Source organism: Agelaius phoeniceus, chromosome 29, assembly GCF_051311805.1.
Source record: "Agelaius phoeniceus isolate bAgePho1 chromosome 29, bAgePho1.hap1, whole genome shotgun sequence".
Taxonomy (NCBI): Eukaryota; Metazoa; Chordata; class Aves; order Passeriformes; family Icteridae; genus Agelaius; species Agelaius phoeniceus.
Window position 1 is genome coordinate 4,974,068 of NC_135293.1, and position 26,885 is coordinate 5,000,952.

At 56.0% G+C, this 26,885-nt stretch overlaps 1 protein-coding gene across 12 annotated transcripts in view; it reads left to right on the top strand.

Annotated features, from left to right (window-relative positions):
* The window catches only part of TCF3 (transcription factor 3), an 85,541-nt gene that overhangs the window by 32,476 nt on the left and 26,180 nt on the right, over positions 1 to 26,885 (top strand). For 8 of the 12 annotated variants that reach the window (XM_077191316.1, XM_054650258.2, XM_054650251.2 and 5 more), the window contains exons 4-8: positions 11,183 to 11,256; positions 12,293 to 12,389; positions 21,501 to 21,568; positions 24,851 to 24,980; positions 26,559 to 26,608. In XM_077191316.1, the coding sequence (XP_077047431.1) occupies positions 11,183 to 11,256; positions 12,293 to 12,389; positions 21,501 to 21,568; positions 24,851 to 24,980; positions 26,559 to 26,608 (419 nt within the window). The remainder of the gene's footprint in view (positions 1 to 11,182; positions 11,257 to 12,292; positions 12,390 to 21,500; positions 21,569 to 24,850; positions 24,981 to 26,558; positions 26,609 to 26,885) is intronic. The other 4 variants (XM_054650252.2, XM_054650263.2, XM_054650262.2 and 1 more) reach the window with 2 other exon arrangements.

Genomic DNA, 26,885 nt, shown 5'->3' on the forward strand with positions numbered 1-26,885 from the left:
GGGAGGGGGGGATTCTGCCCCTCTGCCCCTGTGCTCAGGTGAGACCCCACCTGCAGAGCTGCCCCAGCCCTGGGCACCAGCAGCAGGAGGACGTGGAGCTGCTGGAGCCAGGCCAGAGGAGGCACGGAGATGCTGCAAGGGCTGGAGCCCCTCTGCTCTGGAGCCAGCCTGGCACAGCTGGGGGAGCTCACCTGGACAAGAGAAGGCTCCAGGGACACCTGAGAGCCCCTGGCAGGGCCTGAAGGGGCTCCAGGAGAGCTGCAGAGGGACTGGGGACAAGGCCTGCAGGGACAGGAGCCAGGCAATGGCTCCCAGTGCCAGAGGGCAGGGCTGGATGGGATCTTGGCAATCAGGAATTGTTCCCTGGCAGGGTGGGCAGGCCCTGGCCCAGGGTGCCCAGAGCAGCTGGGGCTGCCCCTGCATCCCTGGCAGTGCCCAAGGCCAGGCTGGACAGGGCTGGGAGCAGCCTGGGACAGTGGGAGGTGTCCCTGCCATGGCAGGGGTGGCACTGGATGGGCTTCAGCATCCCTTCCATCCCAAACCTCTCCTCATGATTCTGTAATGACAAACATGGTGCTGTGTACACCTTCCTGTAAAGGGGGTACCACAGGTTTGGGTCTGGCCACCTCCTTGTTGTTCTGCAGGGTTGGGTTTATCCCAAGCTACTTCCAGAGCTTTGGGACATTCCCTTGTGTCCTCCCAGCCTCCATGGTCCCTGTCACCCACCCTGTCACAGTGCAGGGCTGGCCAGGCTGGCTGTGGGTCCCCACTGTCACCTCCCCCTGGGTCTCTGTGTCCGTTGCACAGGGGGAGCAGAGCTGCCCCTCCAGAGCAGAACTGATCCCAGGACAGTGAGGAACAGCGACTCCTCTGACACCTGTTGTGGGTCTGACTCAGCCCAGTGTTATTCTTGGTCTGTTTCCCTGCACTATTGTCCCTTGGACCCTCGTTGACATCCTGCTTCTTGCAGGGCTGTCAGGCTTGGATGGAGGCTGGGCCTGAGGGACAGGGATAGGTTTGTCCTGAAGAGGCTGGGGACAAGGGACACGGTGGGTTCGTCCTGCAGGCTGGTGACCTTTAGAAAGCCCTGACTGTGTTATCCTCCATCCCCTTCTCCTGCCTCTCCTTTGTGCTCGTGTTTGGTCACTGCTGGCCTTTGTTTTTACAGCTGGGGGAAGTGTTTTGAGCTTTAAAGTTTATTTTCTTCCCTCTGGTTGTCGTCACAGGTTTGTTTTCTTTCTCCGTGTGGCATCTTGCTGGCTCTCCCAGGGGCTGGGAGAGGGACTGGCTGCTGCACTTGGGGCTTTCCTGCTGGAGGGAGCAGGATCTTCCCTGCATTTGGGAGGCCCAAAAGCCTCTCTGCCTTCACTTCTTTTACTGAATTTTTATCACAAAATCCCAGAATGGCTTGTGCTGGAAGGGACCTTAAATCCCATCTCATCCCACCCCTGCCATGGAGGGACACCTCCCACTGTCCCAGGCTGCTCCCAGCCCTGTCCAGCCTGGCCTTGGGCACTGCCAGGGATGCAGGGGCAGCCCCAGCTGCTCTGGGCACCCTGGGCCAGGGCCTGCCCACCCTGCCAGGGAACAATTCCTGATTGCCAAGATCCCATCCAGCCCTGCCCTCTGGCACTGGGAGCCATTGCCTGGCTCCTGTCCCTGCAGGCCTTGTCCCCAGTCCCTCTGCAGCTCTCCTGGAGCCCCTTCAGGCCCTGCCAGGGGCTCTCAGGTGTCCCTGGAGCCTTCTCTTGTCCAGGTGAGCAGCCCCAGCTGTGCCAGGCTGGCTCCAGAGCAGAGGGGCTCCAGCCCTTGCAGCATCTCCGTGCCTCCTCTGGCCTGGCTCCAGCAGCTCCACGTCCTCCTGCTGCTGGTGCCCAGGGCTGGGGCAGCTCTGCAGGTGGGGTCTCACCTGAGCACAGGGGCAGAGGGGCAGAATCCCCCCCTCCCCTGCTGCCCACGCTGGGGGCTCAGCCCAGCCCAGGGGGGGTTTCTGGCTCAGTGCCCATGGCCGGGGCAGCCTGAGCCTCTCACCCACCAACACCCCAAGTCCTTCCCCCAGGGCTGCTCCCATCCATCCATCCATCCATCCATCCATCCATCCATCCATCCATCCATCCATCCATCCATCCATCCATCCATCCATCCATCCATCCCCTTTTTTTGAGTGTAATAAATCCTCTCCAGTCTGACCCATTCTGCAGGAGGAGCACAGCCCAACAATTCACTGCTGGTGTGAACCTTGGCACCCTAAGTCAGGTCCTTGGCCATATTCTGGACACAGGGGTTGGTGGCTGTCACCCAGTGCCACCATGGGCACCCTGTGCAGTTGTTTTGCAAGGCCTTGATGAGACTTGGGCTGGCCCAAGTCATTAATTTCCTTAATGATGACTTAAAATAAAGGCAAGCTTTTATTTTGATTACCATAAAACCACTCTGTAAAAAATGCAGTGGGGACCTTCCTATACATCTGCAAATATGATTTGTGTCTAGTTTGAGGGATGGCCAGATTTGCTGGTTGGGTTCTGTTCATTTTTCCAGAACTTCCTCACTCCTGTGCTGGGCACTGGTTTGTACATTTATTATTGCATATAATTATTACTGGTTTTGCACATGGTGGGATTGTTGTGGTGTCCTGAGCAGGGACAGGAGTTGGACTCAGTGATCCTTGTGGATCCCTTCTGGCTCAGGACATTCCAGGATTCTGTTTCTGGGATGCCACACGAGCATCCCCAAAACCAGCCCAGGGTTTGCCATGGAGCCTGCCCTGCCCTTTGAGAGCAGGTTCAGTGATGCCAGAGCATCTTCCAAATGACCAGAAGTTGCTAAAGAGCTTCTTTGACTCTTTTTCCCTCTTTCTGGCTTTGTTTGGTTTTGGTCTAGGTTCAGTTTCTCCCTATGGTTACCCCTCATGGAAAGCCATTGGGGAATGGATCATTTTCCCCCACTCCTTCCCTGGTTCTCTCCTATTTTTCCCCAGCCCCAAACATTTCCTAAACTCCATCTGTGTGTGCAGAAACTGCTGAACTGGAATACAGCGCAGGAGATGCTGAGCAGAGGAATTAACAATCACCAAAGTGGTGGCATCAGCTTTTTGAAGTCAAAAATTATCCCTGAGTGCACATTTGGGGAGGGGGTGGCAGCAGCAGGTGCTTCCCTGGATCAGGGCTGTGTGTGGGATGGATGGGGCTGTGGTGGCTTTGGGTTCTGGGTTCATTCATCATCACAAAGATAAAGGGGCAGAAGCTGCCCCAGAAATGGTGCAGGGATCTGTGAGTTTGATGGGGGTGCTGTGTCCCCCTGGGGTGCTGGCTCTGGGGGTGATGTCACTGGGCTCTCCTGGGCCAGAGCATCTGTTTATGGGATCCTGGAATATCCTGAGTGGAAAGGACCCTCAGGGACCATCAGTGCAGTCCCAGCCCTGCCCACCCTGAGCAGCCCTGGGAGCTCCTGGAGCTGTGGCAGCCTTGGCACCATTCCCTGGGGAGCCTGGGCAGTGCCCAGCAGCCTCGGGGGGAAGAACCTTGCCCTGAGCTCCATGCCAAGGCCTGGCCCAGCTCCAGCCCTTGCTGGGCTCCTGTCCCTGTCCCAGGGGAAATGGGGGAAATGCCACCCGAGCCATTTGGTGCCCCTGGGCAGGTCAGGAGTGGCAGCACATTCCACCCCTGCCATGGCAGGGACACCTCCCACTGTCCCAGGCTGCTCCAAGCCCTGTCCAGCCTGGCCTTGGGCACTGCCAGGGCAGCTGAGCCTCACTGTCCCTACAGTCAGCTCTGGTCCAACCTCACATTTCATAGCAGTGAAGGGGATAAAACATCCCCTGCCCTGCCCCATGAGCAGAGCCCTCCAGGGTGGCATTGCCAGGGACCTCGTGCTGCCCTCCAGGTGTTCAGGGTGGGTTTTTTTATCCAGCCCCCCCCTTATTTTTATTTTAATTGTTTTGTCGTGCACCGGGAAAAGGAAGTGAACAAATTGTATGGTCCCCTCTACAATCGACGTCCTGTAAACAGCTCCCGGCTGCCTTCCACTCGCAGCTGTTTTTTCCTATTTGGGGGTGGATGGGGCTGGTAAATAAACAGGAATTCTGGGAGCTGCTTCCAGCACCCCCTTCTCCCCCCAGGGCCTGTGCCAGCACCTCTGAGCCTTTCCTGGGGGTGCCAGGGTGGGCTGATCCTCACTGAGTGGAGCAAACTCTCCTCAGGAAAAACAACTTTGCTGGTTTTCCTTGGACTAAAGCTAATTACTAGTCAACTAATTTTATTGATTTCCAATCCCTTTTAGCAGAGATTTTGCTGTGGGGCTGATTGCCAGAGCGATTAGCACACAAAGCTGCTTAATTTGGAAGTGTTTATCAAGCAGCCTTCTGTCACCTCTGCTTCAAATCAAATTACAGTGGCACCGGTGGCCCTGCCTGTGGTGGCTTGTGCTGTCCCACCCCTGAGGGAGGCAGGTGGGGAGCAGGGCTTCTCTGCCTGAAATAACTGTGCCAGGCTGTTTGGAACTAGGTGGTCTTTAAGGCTCCTTCCAACCCATGGATCTAAGTATTCCATGAGCTGTAAAAGCTGCTGGCTCTGGGGTTTTTCCTCCCAGCTGCCACCACATCCTTGTCCTGCTCCAATCCTTGGGCACTGCTGTGGCTGCAGAGCTGGAATTTCCCTCCTGGCCCTCAAATCCCCACCGTGGGCACTGTGTGGTCTCTCTGAGAATGGAAGATGCACCTTCATGGCAGCCACAGCTGCTTCCAAACCTCCTCTTGCCACAGGAGGGATTTGGCCTAAATATTTTACATAGAATTTTAAAACAAAACAAACAAACAAAAAAAAAATAGGCAAGCCTGGTCCATTGGTTTTGCTGGAATCAGATTAGGGAGGGCAGATTGTGGAGGCCAGGGGGAGGGAGAGGCTGAGCCTGGCTCAGTCACAGCTCCAGCAGCACAGAGACCCCAGCAGTGTCCCCAGTGTCAGCCCTGGGGCTGCTGGGAGGGTCCCTCGCTGCCTCCTCCTCCTGACACGTGAAAACAAGGTGCCTTTGAGACATTCTGAGTCACAGAAATCCCAGAAATTCCTCCCTGGCAGGGTGGGCAGGCCCTGGCACAGGGTGCCCAGAGCAGCTGGGGCTGCCCCTGCATCCCTGGAAGTGTTCAAGGACAGGTTGGATGGGGCTTGGGACAGTGGGAGGTGTCCCTGCCATGGCAGGGGTGGCACTGGATGGGTTTGAGGTCCCTTCCCACCCAACCATTCCATGATTTGAGCCTGCAGCACTGCAGCTTTCCAGCACTGCATGTTCTCCTCAGGGTATCCCTTGGTACAGCATTTAAGAGCAAAAACTCTGTATTTGCTTTACAAATGGTATCTGAGAGGGTTCAGGAGCACAATATCCCATTCTCCATCCCTGCATGTCCTCTGGATGCAGAGGGATGGCTGCACACCCCACGGGCTGTGCTTTGAGCAAGGCAATCGTTAGGGACTGAGCTTGTTCTAAAAGACCTTTCACAGACTCCTGCAATATCCTGAGCTGGGAGGGGCACACAGGGACCACTGAGTCCAACTGCTGACCCTGTGCCATTCACACAAAGGCTGAGGGGTCCTTGGCTGTGTCCAGGTGGTCAGAGCTGCCTCCAGACCCACATTGCCTCCCACACCACCTCCAAGTGCTGTGCTCAGTCTGGGGTTCAGAGCTCAGGGCTAAGGACCAGCACCTGTGCCCAGGTGGGTTTGGGGGCTCTGGAAACCAGGGCAGCTGGAAAGCACAGGCTGGGAACTGAGCTGGAAGGATGTGGGATGAATCACAAAACCCTGACTCCTTTTAATGCTTTTACATAGAATCCTGGAATAGTTTGAGGTGGAAAGGACCCTAAAGCCCACCCAGTGCCACCCCTTCCATGGCAGGGACACCTTCCACTGTCCCAAGCTGCTCCCAACCCTGTCCAGCCTGGCCTTGGGCACTGCCAGGGATGCAGGGGCAGCCCCAGCTGCTCTGGGCACCTGTGCCAGGGCCTGCCCACCCTGCCAGGGGAGAATTCCCTCCCAGTATCTCAGGTAAATCTGTCCTCCTTTAGGTCAAACAGGTCCCCTTTCCTGTCACTCTCCTGTATTTTCTTGTTGCACTTGTGTGTCCAAAGTTGTTCTGTTCCTCCTAGGTGGGAACAGCTCTCGTGGCTCTGTGTCACTGGACACTTGTCCATAGCCTTTACTGGGGTTCATTGCTGCACTAAGGATGCTTTTTCTGAGCCTAAATGTGGTTAAATTATTTTTATCCCTGCTGAAGCTTAGGACAGCTCTTGTCTATCAGCTCTACTTGGCTGTGGCAGGAAAACCGTGAGGAAAAAAAAATGACTGTCTGACAGCTACATCTTATTCTATTAGTATGTTTTAATTAGAACATGAGCAAGAAATGTGTTATGAATATTCATGCTCAGGGTTATTAAAATGCACAATTAATCTGTACTCAGTTTAATAACTGTATTAATGGCGAGAGGAGGTAGCTCCTATTTTTGTCATTTCTCAATTGAAAGTGTGCCTTAACTTGGGTAGCTGGGAAATGGGGTTATTTTAAAATCAGCTTGGCTCCTGCCAGCAGCACGGGCACGAGGGTGTCTCCAAAACTCACACACCTGAGGGTGGGAGAGCACTGGAGGGGTGGCATAAGCGAGCCCTGCCACGATGGAGCTCCCTTGTGCAGACAGAATTCAGCTCAGTGCCATGGGAGTTTTCAAAATCACAAAATCCCAGGAAGGTTTGGGTTGGGAAAGACCTTAAAGCTCATCCAGTGCCACCCCTGCCATGGCAGGGACACCTCCCACTGTCCCAGGCTGCTCCCAGCCCTGTCCAGCCTGGCCTTGGGCACTGCCAGGGATGCAGGGGCAGCCCCAGCTGCTCTGGGCACCCTGTGCCAGGGCCTGCCCACCCTGCCAGGGAACAATTCCTGATTGCCAAGATCCCATCCAGCCCTGCCCTCTGGCACTGGGAGCCATTGCCTGGCTCCTGTCCCTGCAGGCCTTGTCCCCAGTCCCTCTGCAGCTCTCCTGGAGCCCCTTCAGGCCCTGCCAGGGGCTCTCAGGTGTCCCTGGAGCCTTCTCTTGTCCAGGTGAGCTCCCCCAGCTGTGCCAGGCTGGCTCCAGAGCAGAGGGGCTCCAGCCCTTGCAGCATCTCCGTGGCCCTTTGGCCATGATTGATCTCTTTGGTGACTTGGATTTAGGGGTTTTTTTGCCAGCCCTGGGGGTGTTTTAAGGCAGCTGATGTGTCCACAGGTATGGAGCAGTTGGGGCCCAGAAGATTCTCAGGGGATCTCCATCTCACCTGGGGCAGCTCCTGGGCAGTGCCCAGAGGCAGGAAACACCCACGTGCCCCAGGGTGCCTCTGACCCTTCCTGGGCACCTGGGTCACCTCTACAGCTGCTGGGGTGGCCTTGGATGAGCCTTGGGGCTGCTGAGCCGTGTTCTTCCCCCCCTTCCCCTTCCTCTCCCCCTCCTCATGTCCAGAAGCCAGGGTGTGGGGCTGTGTTTGGGGTGACTCTGTGCTCAGGGCTGTGTGCTGTGAGTGAGCAAACCCTGCTGATGGGAGCTGCTCCAGACACACCTGCCCATGGCCAGACACTGGGCTTTGCAGGGCTGCCTGGGGGCGTTTGCTGCCAAGTTGTAGATCCTTAGGAATACGAAGGGAGGGGAGAGTGGGCTGGCAGGGAATGTAGGACAGATGCCAGACGTTGAAAGAGGGCAGTCTGCTTTTTCCTGGCTTCATCCCAGAAATCCCTGAATTCCTAAAACACCTGCAGGTGCTGAAAATAAGGAGATTTTTTGCTGTCACTTTTCAAGCCAGTAGCTGCAGCTTGGGGAAGGTGCAAGACTTTATTTTCCAGGAGACATCAGACAGAGCTGGCATGGGCACCTTCAGAGGTGCTTCCAGAACCTTGGGATGCTCTTGCTGCTTTGTGGGAGAGTGGAATCACACTTCACCTTGGCAGCCACAGGAACTGGAGGCTTTTCTACCCTTGGAGGGTGCAAAAAACCTTTTGGGTTTCCTTGGGGGTTGTAGAATCCCAGACCAGTTTTTGGTTGGGAGAGACCTTAAATCCCACCCAGTGCCACCCCTGCCATGGCAGGGACACCTCCCACTGTCCCAAGGTGCCCCAAGCCCTGTCCAGCCTGGCCTTGGGCACTGCCAGGGATGCAGGGGCAGCCCCAGCTGCTCTGGGCACCCTGTGCCAGGGCCTGCCCACCCTGCCAGGGAGAATTTCTTCCTGAAAGAAAGGGTTGGTTTGCTGTGACCCCATTTGGGGTGACAAAGGGGCCAAGGAGGGGCTGGGGCCCTGTCCTTGCTCTGGATGAGTGGCTCATGCTCTGCAGCTGCTGTTGGAGCACTCAGGGCTTTGCCCCTCTCCAGGCTCTGTGCCATGCTGGTGGCACCACAGGATGCAGCAGCTCCAGGTGCCAGGGCTGTGTCCTTGTGGAGGGGACGTGTGACCCTCACCCTCAGTCTTTGCCCCCTGTGCCACTCTGTCTCCTCTCCTTCCCTCCTTGGGGAGACCAGGCAAGGATTTAATTTTATTTTTCAGGAATTTTGGCACAGAATCCCAAAATGGGGCAGGTTGGAAGGACCACAGTGGCTCCTCTGGGCCCATCTCACAGGGCACAGGATTGTGTCCAGACTGTTTTGGCATAACTCAGAGAATATCTGAAGGGACATTCAAGGGAGGAAGACTCCACAATCTGAGGAAGATTTCCCTGGTCTTCCAAGCCCCCTATCTCCCTCCAGAGCCCCCTGAGCATCCTCTCCAGGCATATTCCAGCCTGGGAATGCTGCTCTGTTGTCTGTGGGGTGGTGGCAGGACCAAGGGCTCTCTGAGGGGTCTGGGTGATCCAGGGTGACCCAGGATCCCCAAAGCCCATCCTGCATGGGGCAGGGGTGGCTGTGAGGGTCTGGACCCCCACACCTTGGCTTCCCCTGTGCCTCTGAGGCTCCTGGGGTTCCTCATGGGCACTGTGGTGCTGCAGTCCTTGTCCTTCCAGCCTGAAGGGACCATTTTTCCAACCATGTCCAAGGCTGCTGATACTGCTCATGTCTTCTCCCCGACCCTTGGGGAGCTTTAAAATCACCCGTGACAGCAAAATGACTCAAAGGAGCATTTCTGCCTCCTGCCTCGCCAGGGTTTGCAGGGATTGCAGATGAATTGCTTTGGAAAAACACATTAGCAAAGCAAAAGTTTATTCTAGGAAGTAGGAGGTGGGAGAATTGGCAGTAATTCTCCCTAGTATCCAAGGTATTATTAGAGGCTTATCCCTGCTCTGCACAGTAATCACATTGGAAATTTTTGATTAGAAAACAAAATCTAAATGAGAATTATGAATATTCATTAGGTGTGGAGATTAATATGCATAATTATGCAAATTAGACAGCAATTAAACACCAATTCTCTGGGGAAATGATTAACACAAAGGCACAGAAATAGAAGGATGTAATTTGAAAGAAGTTTCTGGTTAAATGAACAGTGAGGGGAGCGGAGGAGACAAATCTGAGGCATGTTTGCCATAATAATCAGCTTTGCCAAGCGAAATGGGAGTGAGCCCTGACCCCCTGCCCCCCTGTCCTTGCTGCCACTCAGCTCCTGCTCCCAAAAGGGCATCCTGGGGCACCTGCAGGTGCCACCCCCGTTGGAAGAACCATCACAGGACAGGTCCCCAGAGAGCCACAGGGCCCTGGTGCTGCTGCTGGGAGGGGCTGGTGTCACCCCAGTGTGCCCCTGCTGGGGACAGGGGGTGTCCATGGCTTGGGAGTGTCCATGGCTGGTGCCACCCTCACTCTCAGCCTTCTGCAGATCTGGGATTTTTTCTGTCCAACCCAGCAGAGTTTGTGCAGCACCTCAAAAGATGATGGATGCCCCCACCCTGCCCAGCCCCTCTCAAATCCCTGGATGTGCCCCCTTAGAACACCAACTGCTGCTCCCCAACCCCATGTCACCCACTGGAGCAGGAGGTGGAGCAGCACAGTCAGAGAGCCTGCAGCTGAGTCAGGTCGAGGCTGTTTTCCAGAAGGTTCCTTCCGTGTGGTTGTGGTATCAGCTGGAACTGTGGGAGCTGTGCTGATGCAACATCCCAAGGATTTTGTGTCATGGTGGACATTCCCAGCTCCCTAAAGGGGCTCCAGGAGAGCTGCAGAGGGACTGGGGACAAGGCCTGCAGGGACAGGAGCCAGGCAATGGCTCCCAGTGCCAGAGGGCAGGGCTGGATGGGATCTTGGCAATCAGGAATTGTTCCCTGGCAGGGTGGGCAGGCCCTGGCACAGGGTGCCCAGAGCAGCTGGGGCTGCCCCTGCATCCCTGGCAGTGCCCAAGGCCAGGCTGGGTGGTGGAAGGTGTCCCTGCCATGGCAGGGCTGGCATGGGATGAGCTTTGAGGCCCCTCCCAGCCCAGCCCAGCCCATCCCAAGTTCTCTGCCTGCCCCGGGTGCAGCCCAGGAGGTGCCGCCTGCCTGGGCTTGGCAGGGGATGAAAGGAGCTGAGCTCCCACCGCAGCCCGTGCAGGAACATTGCAAAACCTTCTGCCTGCTCCTCTGCTGCTTGGGGTCCCTTTGTGCTGAGGATACTCTGGGGATGGCTAAAGCTGAGAAGGCTGGGGCTGTGCTCTGATGGCCCCACTTCCTCAGGGGGACCTTGGGGGGCTGAAAGAGCACCCCCAGACAGGTGACTCTGTCATGTTGGACCCCCAGCAATTCCCACCTGAGGATTTCACCTCTGGGCACTCTTTCACTCTGCTCAGATTGAATAGAGTTTGGCCCATGATCTTGCACCACCGTGGGCAAAATTCAAGTCCTGCTGGAGCATCCAGATGGATGCAATGTGGTTTTGATTTATAGTTCAGTCCCTTTCACTGCCGTTCTCCGGGGGAAGGAGGTTCGTGGGTGCTCTCTGCAATAAAGGAGTTAAAATTCTTGTTTCTCCTCTTCCCACTGTCCCATGTTTTGAACCATTTCCAGGCTGTGGTGGGATGTGCTTTGAAGTTTGTGGAATAACTCCCAGTGGGAGTGGGAAGGTGAGGAGGCAGAGGGGAGGCTCGGTCACGCCAAGTGGAAGTGGTTTATTAATGAAAATATTGTTTTGTTTGTAGAAGGAAGAGTTAATTTTACGAGAACACCTTTGAGGCTTTGCTGATAAAGCAAAGTGTAACCTTTGTTCTTCCTGTTTTTCCGTAGGCTTGGATGAAAGGCCGGGATCAGGTTCCTGGGGAACGGCAGATCAAAACAGCTCCACGTTTGACCAAGGAAGGGTAAGGACAAAGCACAAACACCAAACTCCAACCAAAACAAATGGGGTCTTTCCCAGGCCTTTCAGAGCCAGGTCTAACCCTGGAACAGCTTTTCTTGCCCCACTTTGGACATGGGTTCTGTGAACTCTCTAGGGTTTTCCCCATCCTCATCTCCCCAGGCTTTGCTGCCTTGAGGTCCCCTTGAGGTTCCTCCTCCAAAAACCTCTCCCAGAGCTGCACTAGGATGGGCTCCTGTGGCTGCTCAGGCATCTCCCCCCCTGCACCCAGTGCTGGTGCGGGGAGAGGGGACCCAGGGGATGGGACAGGTCCCCAGAGGAGACACAGATGGGTGGGTCAAGGGATCTGAGTGGGTTGAGGGATCTCATCTGATGGCAAAGCTTCCTGAGCATCCACCCCACAAGACTTTGGGAACCTGAGGAGGGAACCCCTGCAATCCACCACATTGTCTGGCCATGGCACCCTTGGTGGGGATGGAGACCTTGGGAAGGGTTTTGCAGGGAAGGAGTTGAGGCTGCAACACTCATGACTGGGGTCTGAGTATGGGAAGAGAGAAATGCCACAAACTTCATGGAAATGGTGTAATTTTTGTTTTAATGGGTTTGTGTGATTCATTTTTGCAATGGCACCTTTCCCTCCCCTCCCATCAGCAGCAGAGCTGGGGCTGTGCTGTCAACTCTCATTTGTGTATTTAGAATTTATGCATTTATATAAATATATCTAAAAATATACATTTTTATTTATCCAGCCTTTTCCTTTCCTCTTCACCCCCCTGGTTCAGGGAGGGTCTGCCTGGCTCTTACCTGGTGGGTGCCAAAGAGCTGCCAGCATGGGGCAAAGTGTGGTTCCATGTCCCCTCTTGCCATGTTCCCTCCCTACAGCCTCTGCACTGCCCAGCTCTCCCTTGGCACGAGGATAAAATCCTTTCCAAGCCTTTTCACAAGGAGCCTTTGGCTTTGCCCCTTCCTATGGGTGGCTGGGCCCTGTCAGCCTCATGTTTCATCCCCCTGCTGTGTGTGACTGTCCCCTGTTGTCCCAGCAGAGCTATGGTGAAGGCCCCCACTACGGCGAGCACCGGGACCTGCCGTCCCACAACAGCATCTCCTCGTCCCCATTCCTGGGAGCTGGACTCGTGGGTGAGTGCCTGCAGCTGCCTGCCAGCTCCTCAAGTGTTCTCCAGGCTGTGCTCCAGGGAGGTGGTACCCAGAGGGTTCCATCAGTGCCAGCTGTGCCAGCTGTTTCATGTCTGTGGTTATGTTTCCCTGCTTTATGGTAGCACCCTGAGGCAGGGGTGTCCCCTCCAGGTCAGTGCCCCCCAGGATGGGCTGAGTGTGCCCCTGGGAGCTGGGAATTAGGGGTGGAAGAGATGCTCATTGTTGAGGATTTATGAAGGACTCAGGATGACCCTGCTTGAGTGGGGAGGTGGCACCAGATGATCCCACCATGGTCACTTCCAACCAGACCAGACCCCCTGGGTTACTGTGATGTGCAGTGTGGCTGTGTCACTTCCCAGAGAGCTGGGCCTGCTCCCTTTGCTGCAGTGGGGTTTGGAGGGGCCTCCTCCCATATCCTGCCAGCCTCGTGTGGCCCCTCCATGCCCAGCTCCAGGCAGGCAGCATGAGGAGCTCACAGGGACCATTCACCCAGTCACCTCTCCCAGCTCAGGGGTGGGAGGGGAGATTAAGAGCAGAAAATATCCCTGCTGGAGGGCTTAGAGAGCTCTAATGGCATTAGGTCAGGAATTGGGGTTAGTCCTCCCCATCTTTGCCCACGCAGGGGTGGTTAAAATGCTCCAGCACATGTGGAAGCAGCAGGGCTGGGGCAGGGCTTGCTCGTGGCTGGAAGGGAGGGGATAAGAAAAGGGAATCCTGGTTGAAACAGAAAATTCCCCCAACACAAAATCCCCCCTGTGGAGGTGGTGGCAAAGGGGAAGAGCAGAGCAGAGTGGTGCTGGGACAGGAGCAGCCACACGTTGGCCCCTCCTGGCCTGGGTCAGGGCTTGGGGCTCACTGTGAGCTCTGCCTCCCCCTTGCACCCCTTGTGCTCTTGGGGACAACGTTTGGGTGTCCCTTGGAGACCTGTGCAGGGGGAGGAGCCTTTCCAAGCCCTGTCCCTCTGCAAGGGAGGATCTTCCCTCTCCCTCTGTGCCCAGGAGGGTGTAAGTGGAGCACAGAGAAGTTTCTGGGTAGCACAGGGGAGCCTTGCTGCAGCTCAGTGGGGCTTGTGAGGGGATGTGCCTGGGGGGACCCAGCCCAGCCCACACCTGGGGCCAGGGCAGCCCTGAGAGTTTCCAGCTGAGAAGGAGCTGCCTGGGGAGGAACACAGAGGTTTCCCCTTTGATGTGTGTGGGGAAGATGCCTCTGGCTGCCTCTCCCTGTGAGCCCAACCTGTCCCTGGCCTCCCTGGGGGATTCCAGTGGCTCTGGGGGCCAGGGTGAGCCCAGGCTCAAGGGGCTGTGTCTCCCCAGGGGGCTCAGGGGCAGCACCAGGAGCTCCACCACTGAGATAGGGAACAGGCAGGGGGAAGGGTTCCTCACATTTCCAAGTCCCTTTTGTTTCTAAAATTCAACCATTAAAAGTAGAAAGCATGGATTCTGGGAGCAGGTTACAAAATACATAAATCACTTTTCATTGTAGAATCAAAGAATCAGAGAGTGCTTTGGGTGGGAAGGGACCCTAAAGCCCATCCAGTGGCTTTTTGGGGACATCTTCATTCTGTACACGACACAATCCCAGAATGGTTTGTGTTGGAAAGGACCTTCAAGCCCATCCAGTGCCACCCCTGCCATGGCAGGGACACCTCCCACTGTCCCAGGCTGCTCCCAGCCCTGTCCAGCCTGGCCTTGGGTACTGCCAGGGATGCAGGGGCAGCCCCAGCTGCTCTGGGCACCCTGTGCCAGGGCCTGCCCACCCTCAGAACCAGCAATTTTCTCCCAATATCCAATCTAAACCTCCCTCTTTGCTTATGTGCTGGGAAGGAAGGACATGGGGAAGTGCAGGGGTGGGATTTTCTCTTCCTCTTTTCCAAACTGCTTCTGAAAACTTTTAGAGTGGCAAACTGCAAAGGGATAAGGGAGAGGACAGGCAGGAAAATAAAATAATGCTTCTGTAAAAGCAGAGGAAAAATGGGAGAGAAAGGGGAGTTTTGGCAATGGGTCCCACTTCTGCCAGGCCCTGGTTGCCAGCAAGGTGCCCCTCAGGGTCTGAAGTTCAATTCATGTTAATGGGGTGGTTGAGTGGAACCAGAGAATTTCAAAATCTGGGGAGGTGGAGGATGAGGATGAACATGTTGGGGTTGTTGATGGATGAAAGGTGTGTGAAACATCTGAGCCCTTCTCCAAGATCAGAATTTCTCTCTCTTTCCCACTCAGCCTCTGTTTCTTCAAGGAGGATCAGGAGCTGTGGGCAGAACCATTTTGGGAGCAGCCTGGATGCTCTGTGTTGGCACTGCTGGCTTGGGCCAGCAGGGAGGGAGGCTGAGCTCAAGGGGCCCCCCAAAGTCAGCACTGGGGCTCTGAGCACTCAGGGTGGTGATGGCTCCTCCTGAGACCCCCATCCTTTGGATTTTGTGTTCCTGCAGTCTGTGCATGCCCCAGGGCCAGGCTCCAGCCCCCTGTCCTCTGGGCATGGGCTTTAGGGACAGGGAGCACCTTTCCCCAGCAAAGGGACACTACAGCAGGCAGCACTTGTTGGAGAAATTGAGCACATGGTGATTTCTTGCCTCAATTTTCCACATGGAAAAGGAAGCTGTGCTCTGACAGCCTGGTGGGCTGAGGAGCTCCTGCCAGCCTGAGCCCTGAAGCAGTGATCACATCCCTTCCAGGGTGGAGCCTTCCCCTGTCCCTGCAGGCTGGGGCATTTTGGGGCCCTGGAGGGGGATCCCAGATCCAGCCAGTGCTCACCCTCCTGCACAGGCCCTGTCACCACTCAGACTGATCTGACAGGAGCAGGGAGCAAGCAGAGGAGCTGGGAGGCTGCAGGGTGGAGTGGCCCTTTGGGTAAGGGAGCAGTGGAATGTGTCCAGCCAGATTTCTGTGCTGGGAGCTGGTGTCACAAACTCCACGAGCAGCAAACCCCATGGGATAGGCAGGGCTGGAGGGATCTGCCTGGCCCAGGAGAGAAGGAAAGCAGGTCTGGTTTGAGGGGAGCAGGACACTGCCAGCACATCCCTGAAACCCCCACAGGCTGCATCCCTGCCCTTTGTTCCTGTCCTGGTTGGGCCCTTTGGTGTCAGCCCAGCCCAAACCCTCTTCCCCTGCCCAGGGTCCCCTCCCAGGGGCAGTGAGGAAGGGGCTGGGGGAGTACAAAGCTCTGATTTAATCCCTGTTGTTCCCTGCAGTGGCCCCAGGGAGGGACAGCCACTGCTCCTCACCCCAGTCCACCCCAGTCCTGGGGTGGTGACCTTGTGGATCACAGGGTGCACACCTGATCCAAAAGCAGCTGGAAGGAAAAGCACTGATTTCTGTTCAGCTGTTGAGTTTGAGCTCTTTGGATGAACGTGGGGCACAAAGGGAGCTTGGCTTTAGGAGGCACCTTCAGCATGGAGCCTTTTGCTCCCCCCAGCCAGGCTCCCACAGAGCTCTGGGTGATGCCCCTGCTGCTCTCATTAAAGGCACAGTGTGAGGGGAACCTTCAGTTACTGCCCTCAGCCACAGCTTCAGCTCCACAGCTGATGGGGAAAATCAGAGTCCCTCAGGATGGACTGGGCAGGGACCTCTGGGCTGTGTTGCACAGGATGGAATAACCTAAATTTATCAAAATAATAAGAAAATAAATTAGGGGGGACACGGAGCTGGGGAAGGGCCGAGGAGCAGCTGAGGGCACTTGGCTGGTTCAGCTGGAGCCCAGGAGACTGAGGGGAGGCTCCTGGGGGCTGCAGCTCCTGCCCAGGGCAGGCACAGGGGCAGGGGCTGAGCTCTGCTCTGGGACAGGGACAGGAGCCCAGCAAGGGCTGGAGCTGGGCCAGGCCTTGGCATGGAGCTCAGGGCAAGGTTCTGCCCCCCGAGGCTGCTGGGCACTGCCCAGGCTCCCCAGGGAATGGTGCCAAGGCTGCCACAGCTCCAGGAGCTCCCAGGGCTGCTCAGGGTGTTGGGGTCTCCTGGTTAATGCCTGGATGATCCCTGTGGGTCCCTTCCAGCTCAGGCTTTTCCAGGATTCTGTGATTCTAAACCCCTGAATGGAGACACCATCAGTGCTCTGAATGAGGAGCATCCCAGGTGGGGGCTTTGAACCAGGTGAGCAGGGGCAGGACCAATGTCTGAGCCCTCCATTGCTCCCTCCTCCAAGTTTCCCAGCTTTGAACCTTTGGTGCTGCTCCTGGAGGACTGGGAACCTCCTGGGGAGTTCTGAGCTGCCCAGCCTGGGGTGGGGAGGGGTGACAGGAGCATCCCTGGCTGTCCCAGTCAGTGCCAGGACACCACACAGTGACAAACCAGCTCAGCTCGTCCCAGAGGATGAGGAGGGTGAGGAGGGCTTTTCTAAGTCACCAATTTCACAATTTAGCATTCATCTTCAGCGGGGACAGGCGAGGAGTGGGGTGCTTAAACACCAAGGAAACTGATAAGCCATAACAGATTTCTTTCTAGTAATTATTTCTAGTAATTAGCTGCCTTTCAGAGCAGTGTTCCTAATCGGGTGGGTATTGTTGGTGCCTGTAGATTGGGGTCTTCCTGGACAATGGGTTTAATCAGGGGGTGGTCGCTGCTCCTGCTTTTTTAACTTCTTTTTTTCCTCCCTGTTTTTAATCCCTGGCTGTGTTTTGCCTCCCCTTTCCCCCCAGGCCAGAATTCTAATGGAATTCTAATGGAATTAGCAGTGTGGGGCTGGGGGAGGTGCGTGGTGGGTGGTGGCTCTGCTGGGGCTAGGGTGATGTGGGGGCACTGGTTCTGCCAGTGGCTGCTGGAAAAACTTGTAGGCAGCATTTAAATAATTTTTCTTGGCCTGTCAAGTGCAGGGCCAGGAGTTGGACTTCGATGATCCTGTGGATCCCTTCCAACTCAGGCGAGTTCCTTCCCTCCACCCCCATATTTCAGGCTGTTCTGTGATTCTGTGGTCTGTGAGAGAAATGGCAAACCCATGATTTATTATTATTTAAAAGCAGTTTGCTCCAGTGGAGGTGAGATGCTGCCCTGATCCAGGGTGCCAGAGCCAATCCCTGACACTGCCAGAGTGGGTGGGAACCTCTGGGAAGAGCAGTTTATATTTTTCCACCTCGTCTCCAAGCTCAGAAGCAGATGTGCACTGGAGGAGTGGCACAAACAGCGTGGGGGGTTCCTCTGGAAAAGCCCTGGGTGAAGGCAGGGCTGGGGGAGGCTTCCCAGAGCCCCACACAGGCAGATCCTGCAAGAGGGAACATGCTGGGAGAGCAGGGAGGCTGGGAAAGGCTCCTTGGGCAGGGCTGGAGGCAGCACAGGCAGATGGGGGCAGGAGAAGGAGCTGGCAGGGGGAAGGGCAGGAAGGGGATGCCAGGAAGATCTGGGAATGCTGAATGCTCTCAGCCAGTGTGTGGGTGCACTGACTCGAGGTGCCTCCACTGTGCTTCCCCTCCTTTCCAAAGGAAACCCCTTTCCTCTTTGAGGATTTATTCCCACTATATCCTCCTCCTCCTCCTCCCACCAGATCCTTCACGTCCATCTGCAGGATTTCAGTAATTCTGCTGGGAGCCAGGTGGGGTTTGGGGAGATTCCTGGTGGCTTTTCCCAGCTTACTGGGACTTGTCTCCATCCTGGTCCTTGCCTCCTTCCTGAGGCTTTGCCACCTTTCCTGGTTGGTGCCCCGGGCTGTGGCTGCCAAGGGGTGACAGGGTGGGTCTGGGCTTGCCACCTGTGCCATCTGCATGCCCACAGAAACAGCTCCTTCTGCTGGCAAGCTCAGCCTTTCCTTGCCCAGCTGTGCACCTTCTGAATTTCAGCAGGTTTAGGTACATTCCAATCCAGAAAGGTGCCACTCTTCCTTCTGCCTTGTTTTCATAGACAGTTAAATGTAAAATCTCTTGTGCTGAATTTTGTTCTGTTTTTCCCTTGTTCTGTGATGATGGAGGGTGCAGGAGCTGGGGCTGGCCAGGGCTGCCCTCCGTTTGCCAATGTCCCCCATCCCATGGGGCACCCACAGACCCAGGGGTGCAGCAGATGCTGAGTGAGGAATGAGAGACATCCAGAGAAGGTTGTGGGTTTGGAGCAGTGCAGAGCTGGCACTGGGTTCACAGATTCCTGGAATATCCTGAGCTGGAAGGGACCCTCGGGGATGATCAGTGCAGCCCCATCCCTGCACAGGCACCCCAAGAACCCCACCCTGAGCAGCCCTGGGAGCTCCTGGAGCTGTGGCAGCCTTGGCACCATTCCCTGGGGAGCCTGGGCAGTGCCCAGCAGCCTCGGGGGGAAGAACCTTGCCCTGAGCTCCATGCCAAGGCCTGGCCCAGCTCCAGCCCTTGCTGGGCTCCTGTCCCTGTCCCAGAGCAGAGCTCAGCCCCTGCCCCTGTGCCTGCCCTGGGCAGGAGCTGCAGCCCCCAGGAGCCTCCCCTCAGTCTCCTGGGCTCCAGCTGAACCAGCCAAGTGCCCTCAGCTGCTCCTCAGCCCTTCCCCAGCTCCATGTCCCTCCTTTGGCCACTCTCCAACAGCTTTGGCTCCTTCTGATCTCGTGGTGCCCAAAGTGCCCCCAGCACTGGAGGTGAGGCTGCCCCAGGGCAGAGCAGAGTGGGACAATCCCTCCCTGGGCCTGGTGCCCCCAGCACAGGGTGGCCCTTGGGGCTGCCAGGGCCCAGCAGTGACTCAGATCCAACTTGCCCCTGACCAGGACCCCCAGGGCCCTTCCCACAGCGCTGCTCTCCAGCCTCTCATTCCCAGTCTGTCCCTGCATCCAGGGCTGCCCCATCCCAGGGCAGGATCCAACACTTGCCCTGTTAAACTTCACATGGTTGGGGATTGCCCAGTGTCCCTTCACCTTCCCACACACATCAGGAACCCCCTGGTTCAGCCCAAGTTCTCTGGTGATGGCAGAGGCTGCTGGATGGGGTTTGGAGTAACCTGGGACAGTGGGAGGTGTCCCTGCCCATGGCAGGGGTGGCACTGGATGAGCTTTAGGGCCCCTTCCAAGCCAAACCATTCTGTGATTCCCCACTGCAGTCACACATGGAAGCTGCAGTGTGTTATCAGAGGGAGACCTGGCTGCTGCTGTCCAGCCAAACCCCCCCTGGCATTACCCTGCTTTTCCTCTGCTTTAGGAGTAAATCAGAACCTGCCTGATGCCACAACCTGCTGTGTCCTTTGTGCCCGTGGCTGGTGCTGCAGTGGATCGAGCTCTTAAGCTCTTTTAGAAATTAGGTCATTTAGGAGATCCATCCTCTGACATTCTGACCTTTGTTTACTTAACGTTTAAGCCTCTGAAAAGAAATGGCAGCAGCACCCAGGGCCTCCTGCTGTCACTGCATGGAGGGAGGGCAGGCTGAGCTGCTCCAGGACCTTCCCAGCAGGAATGGGGGTCTGGGCCTTGGGGGTCAGAGTGGGGGAATCCTCTCTAAAATTTTTGGGTTGAGTTCAAGACCTCCATGGTAAGGTTGAAAAATGAGCAGCGTCCTCTCTCTTCCGATCTGGCACAGCAATGTAAGAATCCTGGAATATCCTGAGCTGGGAGGGACCCACAGGTCCATGAGTCCAGCCCCAGAGCAGCTGGGGCTGCCCCTGCATCCCTGGCAGTGCCCAAGGCCAGGCTGGACAGGGCTGGGAGCAGCCTGGGACAGTGGGAGGTGTCCCTGCCATGGCAGGGGTGGCTCTGGGTGGGCTTTGAGGTCCCTTTCAGCCCAAACCACTCTGGCATTCTCTGGTCTCTGGGCCCTGTGCTTCAGGGGGGATGGTTTGAGGCATTTTGCTTCCTCTCTCCTGCTCATCTGCTTCCCCAAAGCTCTCAGTGGTGTGGGGAGGGTCCTGCCAGCCCAGCATTGCCCCAGTGCATCAACAACCTGCATCTTAATGGCCTGGGGCTGGCTTTAGGCTAAGCAGATTGGCAAAATCCTGCCCCTCCCAATTTTGCTCACTAAGCCAGACCAGAGGCAGGATGTGATGTGTGATCCCCTTTTCAGGAAGGCTTTGGGGGTGGGGCTGGTGGCCTGCCTGTTCCCCACTAGAAGAGTGTCTGGTTGTGCTTTAGAGGGATGGAGAGGATCCCAAGGGACACTGTTGTACCTGCAGGCACAGCACTGAACCATTCCCTTCTCCCTTCCTTGTGTCCTTTGCTGCCCTGGCACCCCTGGGTGCTGCTGGCTGGGCCATGCTGTGCCCAGGGCAGTGACCATGAGTGCCAGGATGTTTTGGAGAGGGAACATCCCACCAGGTATCTGGGCTCTTTTTCTTTTTTTGGCCCTTCAAAACTTTCTTTTCAGCTGCACGTGCGCAGGATGAGGTGGTTGTGAGAGAAGCCCTCATTGATCCTGAGTGCCAGGACAAGGCAGAATGGCTCCCACTGCCAGAGGGCAGGGCTGGATGGGATCTTGGCAATCAGGAATTGTTCCCTGTGAGGGTGGGCAGGCCCTGGCACAGGGTGCCCAGAGCAGCTGGGGCTGCCCCTGCATCCCTGGCAGTGCCCAAGGCCAGGCTGGACAGGGCTGGGAGCAGCCTGGGACAGTGGGAGGTGTCCCTGCCATGGCAGGGGTGGCACTGGGTGGGCTTTAGGGTCCTTTCCAACCCAAATCCTTCTGGGAATCTGTAACTTCCCAGGGGCACCGCTGGCATGGGGCTGTGCCCACACAGATCCCAGCTGGCTCTGAGGAGCTGCAGGTTTTGGGAAGTTGCACCTCCCCCAGGAGAGGGGCAGAAGGTGCCCAGTGCCCTGTGCAGAGCAGGAGCTCAGCTCTCCTTGGCTGGGATTGCATTTCCTGCTGTCTGGAAAGAACTCCTGAGGTCTGGTCACTTGTCCTGGCCCTTGGTGTGCTCCAGCCCTGCCCCTGCCAAGTCCAGCTCTCAGTGTGTGCAGGGAGCTTTTGGCTGGGGGCTGACACTCTCAGTTTCCATGGCCACAAACACTCCCCTGTGCCACTGCAGCTCCAGGCTTTTGGTGGTTTTGGACCTGCTCTCTGTGAACTTAAAGCAGCTCCTGCTTTGCACAAGCTGTCAGGCTGTCCCTTCATGGGAGGGCAGGGTGAGCTGCTTTATGGGGACAGGATTTGTCCCTTGGCAGGATCCACGTGCCTGGGGGCAAAAAAATCCCCTCCACTTCCCTCTTACCCCAAACCTTGTCTTTTCTCTTCTCCTTCTGCAGGGAAGAGCAGTGAAAGAGCCTCATACTCCACGTTTGGAAGAGACACAGGGATGCCAGGACTAAACCAGGTAATGATAAAATGCAGTGAGATTTTCTGCTTCATTTACTGGCTCCCAAGAGGGGGAGTCTGGTAATGAAACCAGCCTGGATTTACATCTCATCTCCATGCACGGGGTCCTGGGAAGCCTCTGCTCTGCTCCAAAACCTCTGTGGAGTGTTGGAGGCTCATATTGGTGTGTGCTGCTGGCTCAGAGGAGGTTAGAGGAGGTGAGAGGTTTGTCAGAGGTTAGGAAATGTTGGTTGTAGCAGCCTCTCAATTCTTTGCCAATCTTCTTCAGCCTCGCTCATTTTGTTATTGTTACTCCTGGTTTGTATTTGACCAGCCCTGACCCAGCCTTGCTGGGGAGTTCCAGGCACTCAGATCCAAGCAGCTCCTTTCCCTGTGCCAGGCTGGCTGTGGGCAGGGAGCATTCCAGGAGGCTCCTTCCCCTCCACTGCCTGCCCTGGGCTTTGCCTCTCCCTCTTCAGCAGCATCTCCCACCTCCCTGGCCAGTGGCCAGTTCTGGGGAGGGTCTCTGAGGTGGTTTCTGTGCTGCTGCAGCATCATTTGAGTGACTGCCAGGTGGAGCTTTGGCTTTATGGTGGGGCTGTGGGTGCAGGACCTGCAGCAGGAGCTCTGTCCAGCCCTGGGGCAGCAGCAGGACGTGGAGCTGCTGGAGCCAGGCCAGAGGAGGCACGGAGATGCTGCAAGGGCTGGAGCCCCTCTGCTCTGGAGCCAGCCTGGCACAGCTGGGCCTGCTCACCTGGACAAGAGAAGGCTCCAGGGACACCTGAGAGCCCCTGGCAGGGCCTGAAGGGGCTCCAGGAGAGCTGCAGAGGGACTGGGGACAAGGCCTGCAGGGACAGGAGCCAGGCAATGGCTCCCAGTGCCAGAGGGCAGGGCTGGATGGGATCTTGGCAATCAGGAATTGTTCCCTGGCAGGGTGGGCAGGCCCTGGCCCAGGGTGCCCAGAGCAGCTGGGGCTGCCCCTGCATCCCTGGCAGTGCCCAAGGCCAGGCTGGGCAGGGCTGGGAGCAGCCTGGGACAGTGGGAGGTGTCCCTGCCATGGCAGGGGTGGCACTGGATGGGCTTTGAGGTCTTTCCCAACAGAAATCCTTCTGGCACTCCATGATCTCCACAACCCTGGAAGGGACCCAGCACACCAGAGGCACCTCTTGCAGACACAGCCCAGCCCTGTTGGGTCACCCCATGTGAACCCCGGGCTCTGCTGGGGGGAACAGCTTTGCTTCCTGTGGGGAATACCAGAGGTGTCAATCTGGGCTTGGAACACAGCAGAGCAGCCCTGAGATAACCTCTCCTGCTGCCAGCAGCATCCAGAAATAGCTTTTTGGGAAGGAGTGAGCACCTCCCTTTGATGTGTGGCTCCAAGTGCCCCCTCCATGCCCAGCCTGCCCTGGGGAAGCAGTCCCAGCACCGGAGCCAAGGGAGGAGCTTTTGGCTGGACAGCTTTTATTTTATCCATGTACACACACACACATTACATGTTTTAATTTTACACAAATTTGTCATAATTTCCTCCTCTCTGAAGTGAGGATGTTTCCTTTGCTGGAGCAGCTGTGCTGGCTGTGCCAGAGTGGATTTCATTTACCACTGAAGCTGCTCAAAGAAAACCGGGCCCAGTGCCAAGTGTTGCTTTTGGATGTGATGGTTTTGCTGGGCTTTTGTGGAGGAGGGGGAATATAAGGTAACAGAAATGGGGGGGCAAATGGCCGGGAGAGGCCCCGGGAGAGGCGGGCACAGGGCTCGGGATCGGATGGCAAATCCCACTTGAGGTGGAGAGGAGACAAAACCCCCTTGTGGGGGGTGGGGGGAGGCCAGTGGAGCCTCTGTGGCCCCCAGAGCAGTTGTTGCTTCTGGCTCCAGTTTGGGGGAGTGAGGGGGGTTGACTTTTTGTTTTGTTTTTGAAAAGATGAAAAATTGTGTGGTGGAGATGCCCTGGATGGGGATCAGGTTCTTGCCCAAAAAAGCCTTGCTCTGGTAGGGCAGAGCTGGCAGGGCATTTCCCCTTTGTTTAACCCTGAACCATCTCCTGGGGCATTCCCAGGCAGAGGAAATGGGAAGAAAACCCCTTTCTTTGAAATTGCTCAAAGTCCCAGTGTGTCTCCTGCCTGCAGGAGGAGCAGCTCCGGGATCCCTCCGGGTGCTTTCCTTGGCCGCGCTCAGAGCGGCTCCGGAGCAGAGGAAACCTGAGCAGTGGAACAGATTGCAGGAATGTCACCAGCTGTGAACACACGAGCTCCTCTTTCCCTCCCTGACCCCTTTCTGGAGGAGACAGAGTTTGAAAGCAAAGGGGTTTTTTTCCAGTTTCTCAAAAGCCTGAAATCCTCCTTTATTTCCATGTGTTGCCCTCGGAAGATGGGTCAAAGCTGAGCTTTTGGGACTTGAGGGCCCTTTGGCAACCCTGTACAATTCCATGTAAATACACTGAACTTCCTCCTGAGGTGAGAGTGCTGGAGGAGAGGCTCCATCCCAGGAGGGAGCACCCTGGGCTCTGGCTCTGCTGCTTCCCAGCGTGCCCAAGGTCAGCTGGGATAAACAGAGGGAGGAGTTTCCTGGCTTTACAAAGAGGGATTTGGCTTTTCCCTGATAAAACTCAGGAGAAAACCACCCTGAGCAGTGGCAGCACCATTCCAGGGCACTGGCCACGACATGTGCAGGTGACATGGAGCTCATGCTGTCCTCCTGGACATCAAGGTGAGCATGGCACCACACTGCTCCTACCATGGCACCTGCAAGGTGACCGTGGGACCACAGTGTCCCCCATCATGGCACCTACGAGTGGCTGTAGGTGTAGGACTGTAGGACTGTACTGGCTGTAGGACCACAGTGACCCCCAGCATGGCACCTACAAGGTGAACATAGGAACACAATGTCCCCCAGCATGGCACCTACGAGGTGGCTGTAGGAGCAGAGTGACCCCCAACATGGCACCTACAAGGTGACCATAGGAACACAGTGACCCCCAGCATGGCACCTATGAGGTGGCTGTAGGACCACAGTGTCCCCCAGCATGGCACCTGCTGGTTTGCATCCCTGGTGTGCAGAGGTTCCTTGCTGGGGTGCAGCAGGGAAGCACAAGCTGAAAGCCTCTTTTGTTCCTCCACACCTATTCCCCCACCTCCACCCCCATATTTACGGATTTGCTTTCCCTCCTGGCCCCTTGGCTCGTGTTTATTTTTCCCCTCAGCTGAATTGGTGTGAAGGTGGCTCAAAGCAGCTCTGTTCTCTCCCAGTGAGTCGTTTTGCAGTGTAATTCCATGGAAGGGCTTTTCTCTCTGCTTGTTTGCAGCCTGGTTTCCTGCCCAGCGAGATGGGAATCGCCAGCCCGAGCACGCTTTCCCCCACTGGGGGCAAAGGGGGGGCTCAGTATTTTTCTTACCCCAACAATCCTCGCAGGAGAGGTGCTGAGAGCAGCATAGGTGAGTGACTGTGTGTCCCTGGGTGCCACCATGCCACCTGGGCAGGTGCCCTGCTCAGACCTGCCTTTGGGAATGAGGATACTGATGCTGGGAATGAGGGATTGATGTTGCCATGTGTGCCCCTGGCATGAAGCTGGTGTTTGCTCTTTTTTGGGGAGGGAATGTATCTAAATATCTCTTTTATATATAGAGAGAGAGATCTAACCTCAAAAAAGAGTCAGGTACAATTTCTCTCTTTCTGGAAAATGCCAGATTAGCTGAAAGCAGCAAATGGCTTAAGGTTCTTGTAAAAACACCTCCAGCCACACTGCACGTCACTCATCCTTCCTGGCAATCCCTGGGCTGCTGTGGAGGCTGTTCCTGTGGCTGGTGGCCCTCCTGGAGCTGCAGCAGGCAGGACTGGCAGGAGCAGGGTGGAGGAGGCAGCAGGAGGGGCTGGAGCTGTGCCTGGCACCCAGGGAATGTTTGCTCCAGGAGCTCTCGCTGCCCGCTCTGCTGTTCCCAAGCAGGGCTGGCCCATGCCTGGATGGATCTGGCAATGAGCTTTTACCAAAGGCTGGGTCAGGTGTGAGTTTAACTTGAGAGGGAGCACACGCTCCAGTTCCCCAGAACTGCTGTTTCTCGTCAGAGTTCCCCTGCACCCTCCAGAGCCACTTTCCTGCTGCTATTTTGGGCTTTCCCCAACGAGTGAAACCAGAAGTGACCCTGTGGTGGGTGCACTTTTCAGTGCTTTTCAGAAAAAGGCACCTACTCTGGTGCTGCCACTTCAGCCTGGAAAATGATTCTCTAGCATTCTGTGGGATGAATTTCTGCTCTGGAGCTACATCCCAACAGAGTCCCTGGTTTGGCAGGTTGCTGTGTTAGCACCCTGCACCCCCAGCCAGGGCTTTCCATAATTATGAATTTTTTAAAATATTATTTAAAATAATTTTTAAAAATATGGGAAAATAGTTATAAAAATAATAATTATGAAAAATAGAATTTTAAAAAAATTAGCCATTGCTTCCCTTTAAACCACTTCTGGATGTTTCCCTACCACTTCCCTGAACTGTCCCCTTCCCTTCCCCCAGGACACTGTGTCCCCTCCAGAGCTGGGACCAGAGGGATGGGGCTGGGGTCTGTCCCTGGGAAGCACATCCCTGCCTCCTGCAGCACTAAAGCTTTCCCAAGTCTATCCCTGTGTAGGAAGCAAATGAAAATACAGCCCAGCCTTGCATGTGTTCCCTTTCTGCATCCTCTCTCCACAAACCCACTTCAAGTTTAAAGTGTTTCCAAAAAAACCCCAATGAGGGGTTATAACATTAAATGTTATTATATTTATGGGCTCAGTCTCTCCCAACAAACCCTTCCTGTCCTGAGATCTCTGTGTGAGTGTGAAACCTGCCCCCAAAGGGAGCAGACAAGATTTGGAGAGGCTCAGCCTTGGACATTTTCACTGTTGATGCTTCCTTGGCCACGGGACATTTGGGATCTCAGTCCTGTCTGTACCTGCAGTTTCCAACCCTGGAGACTTTTCCTGCAGCTCATTTCCCCTCCCTCTAACCCCCTGAGAACTCAGATCCTCTCTTGTCTGCACAGATGGACAGCCCAAAAAGGTTCGGAAGGTGCCTCCTGGACTCCCCTCCTCGGTAAGTGACAGCATCATGGTCCCCTTCCCTGCCCTGGGAGCCATCCCTGCTCCCTGTGCCCCAAAATGCTGGGTCTGCAGCCCCAAACTGGCCAGCAGTGGGGTGCTGATGGCAACATTGCAAACTTTGCAGGATTTCTCCCAAACAAAGCAGGACCAGGTTCTCTCCAAACCAGCAGCTGGGACCCTCCCTGCTGATAGAGCCCCAAACTCCACCTTTAATCTGATACCCAGATCCTGGGGAAATGACCTTTTTCCCATGGAAAATGGCCTCAGTT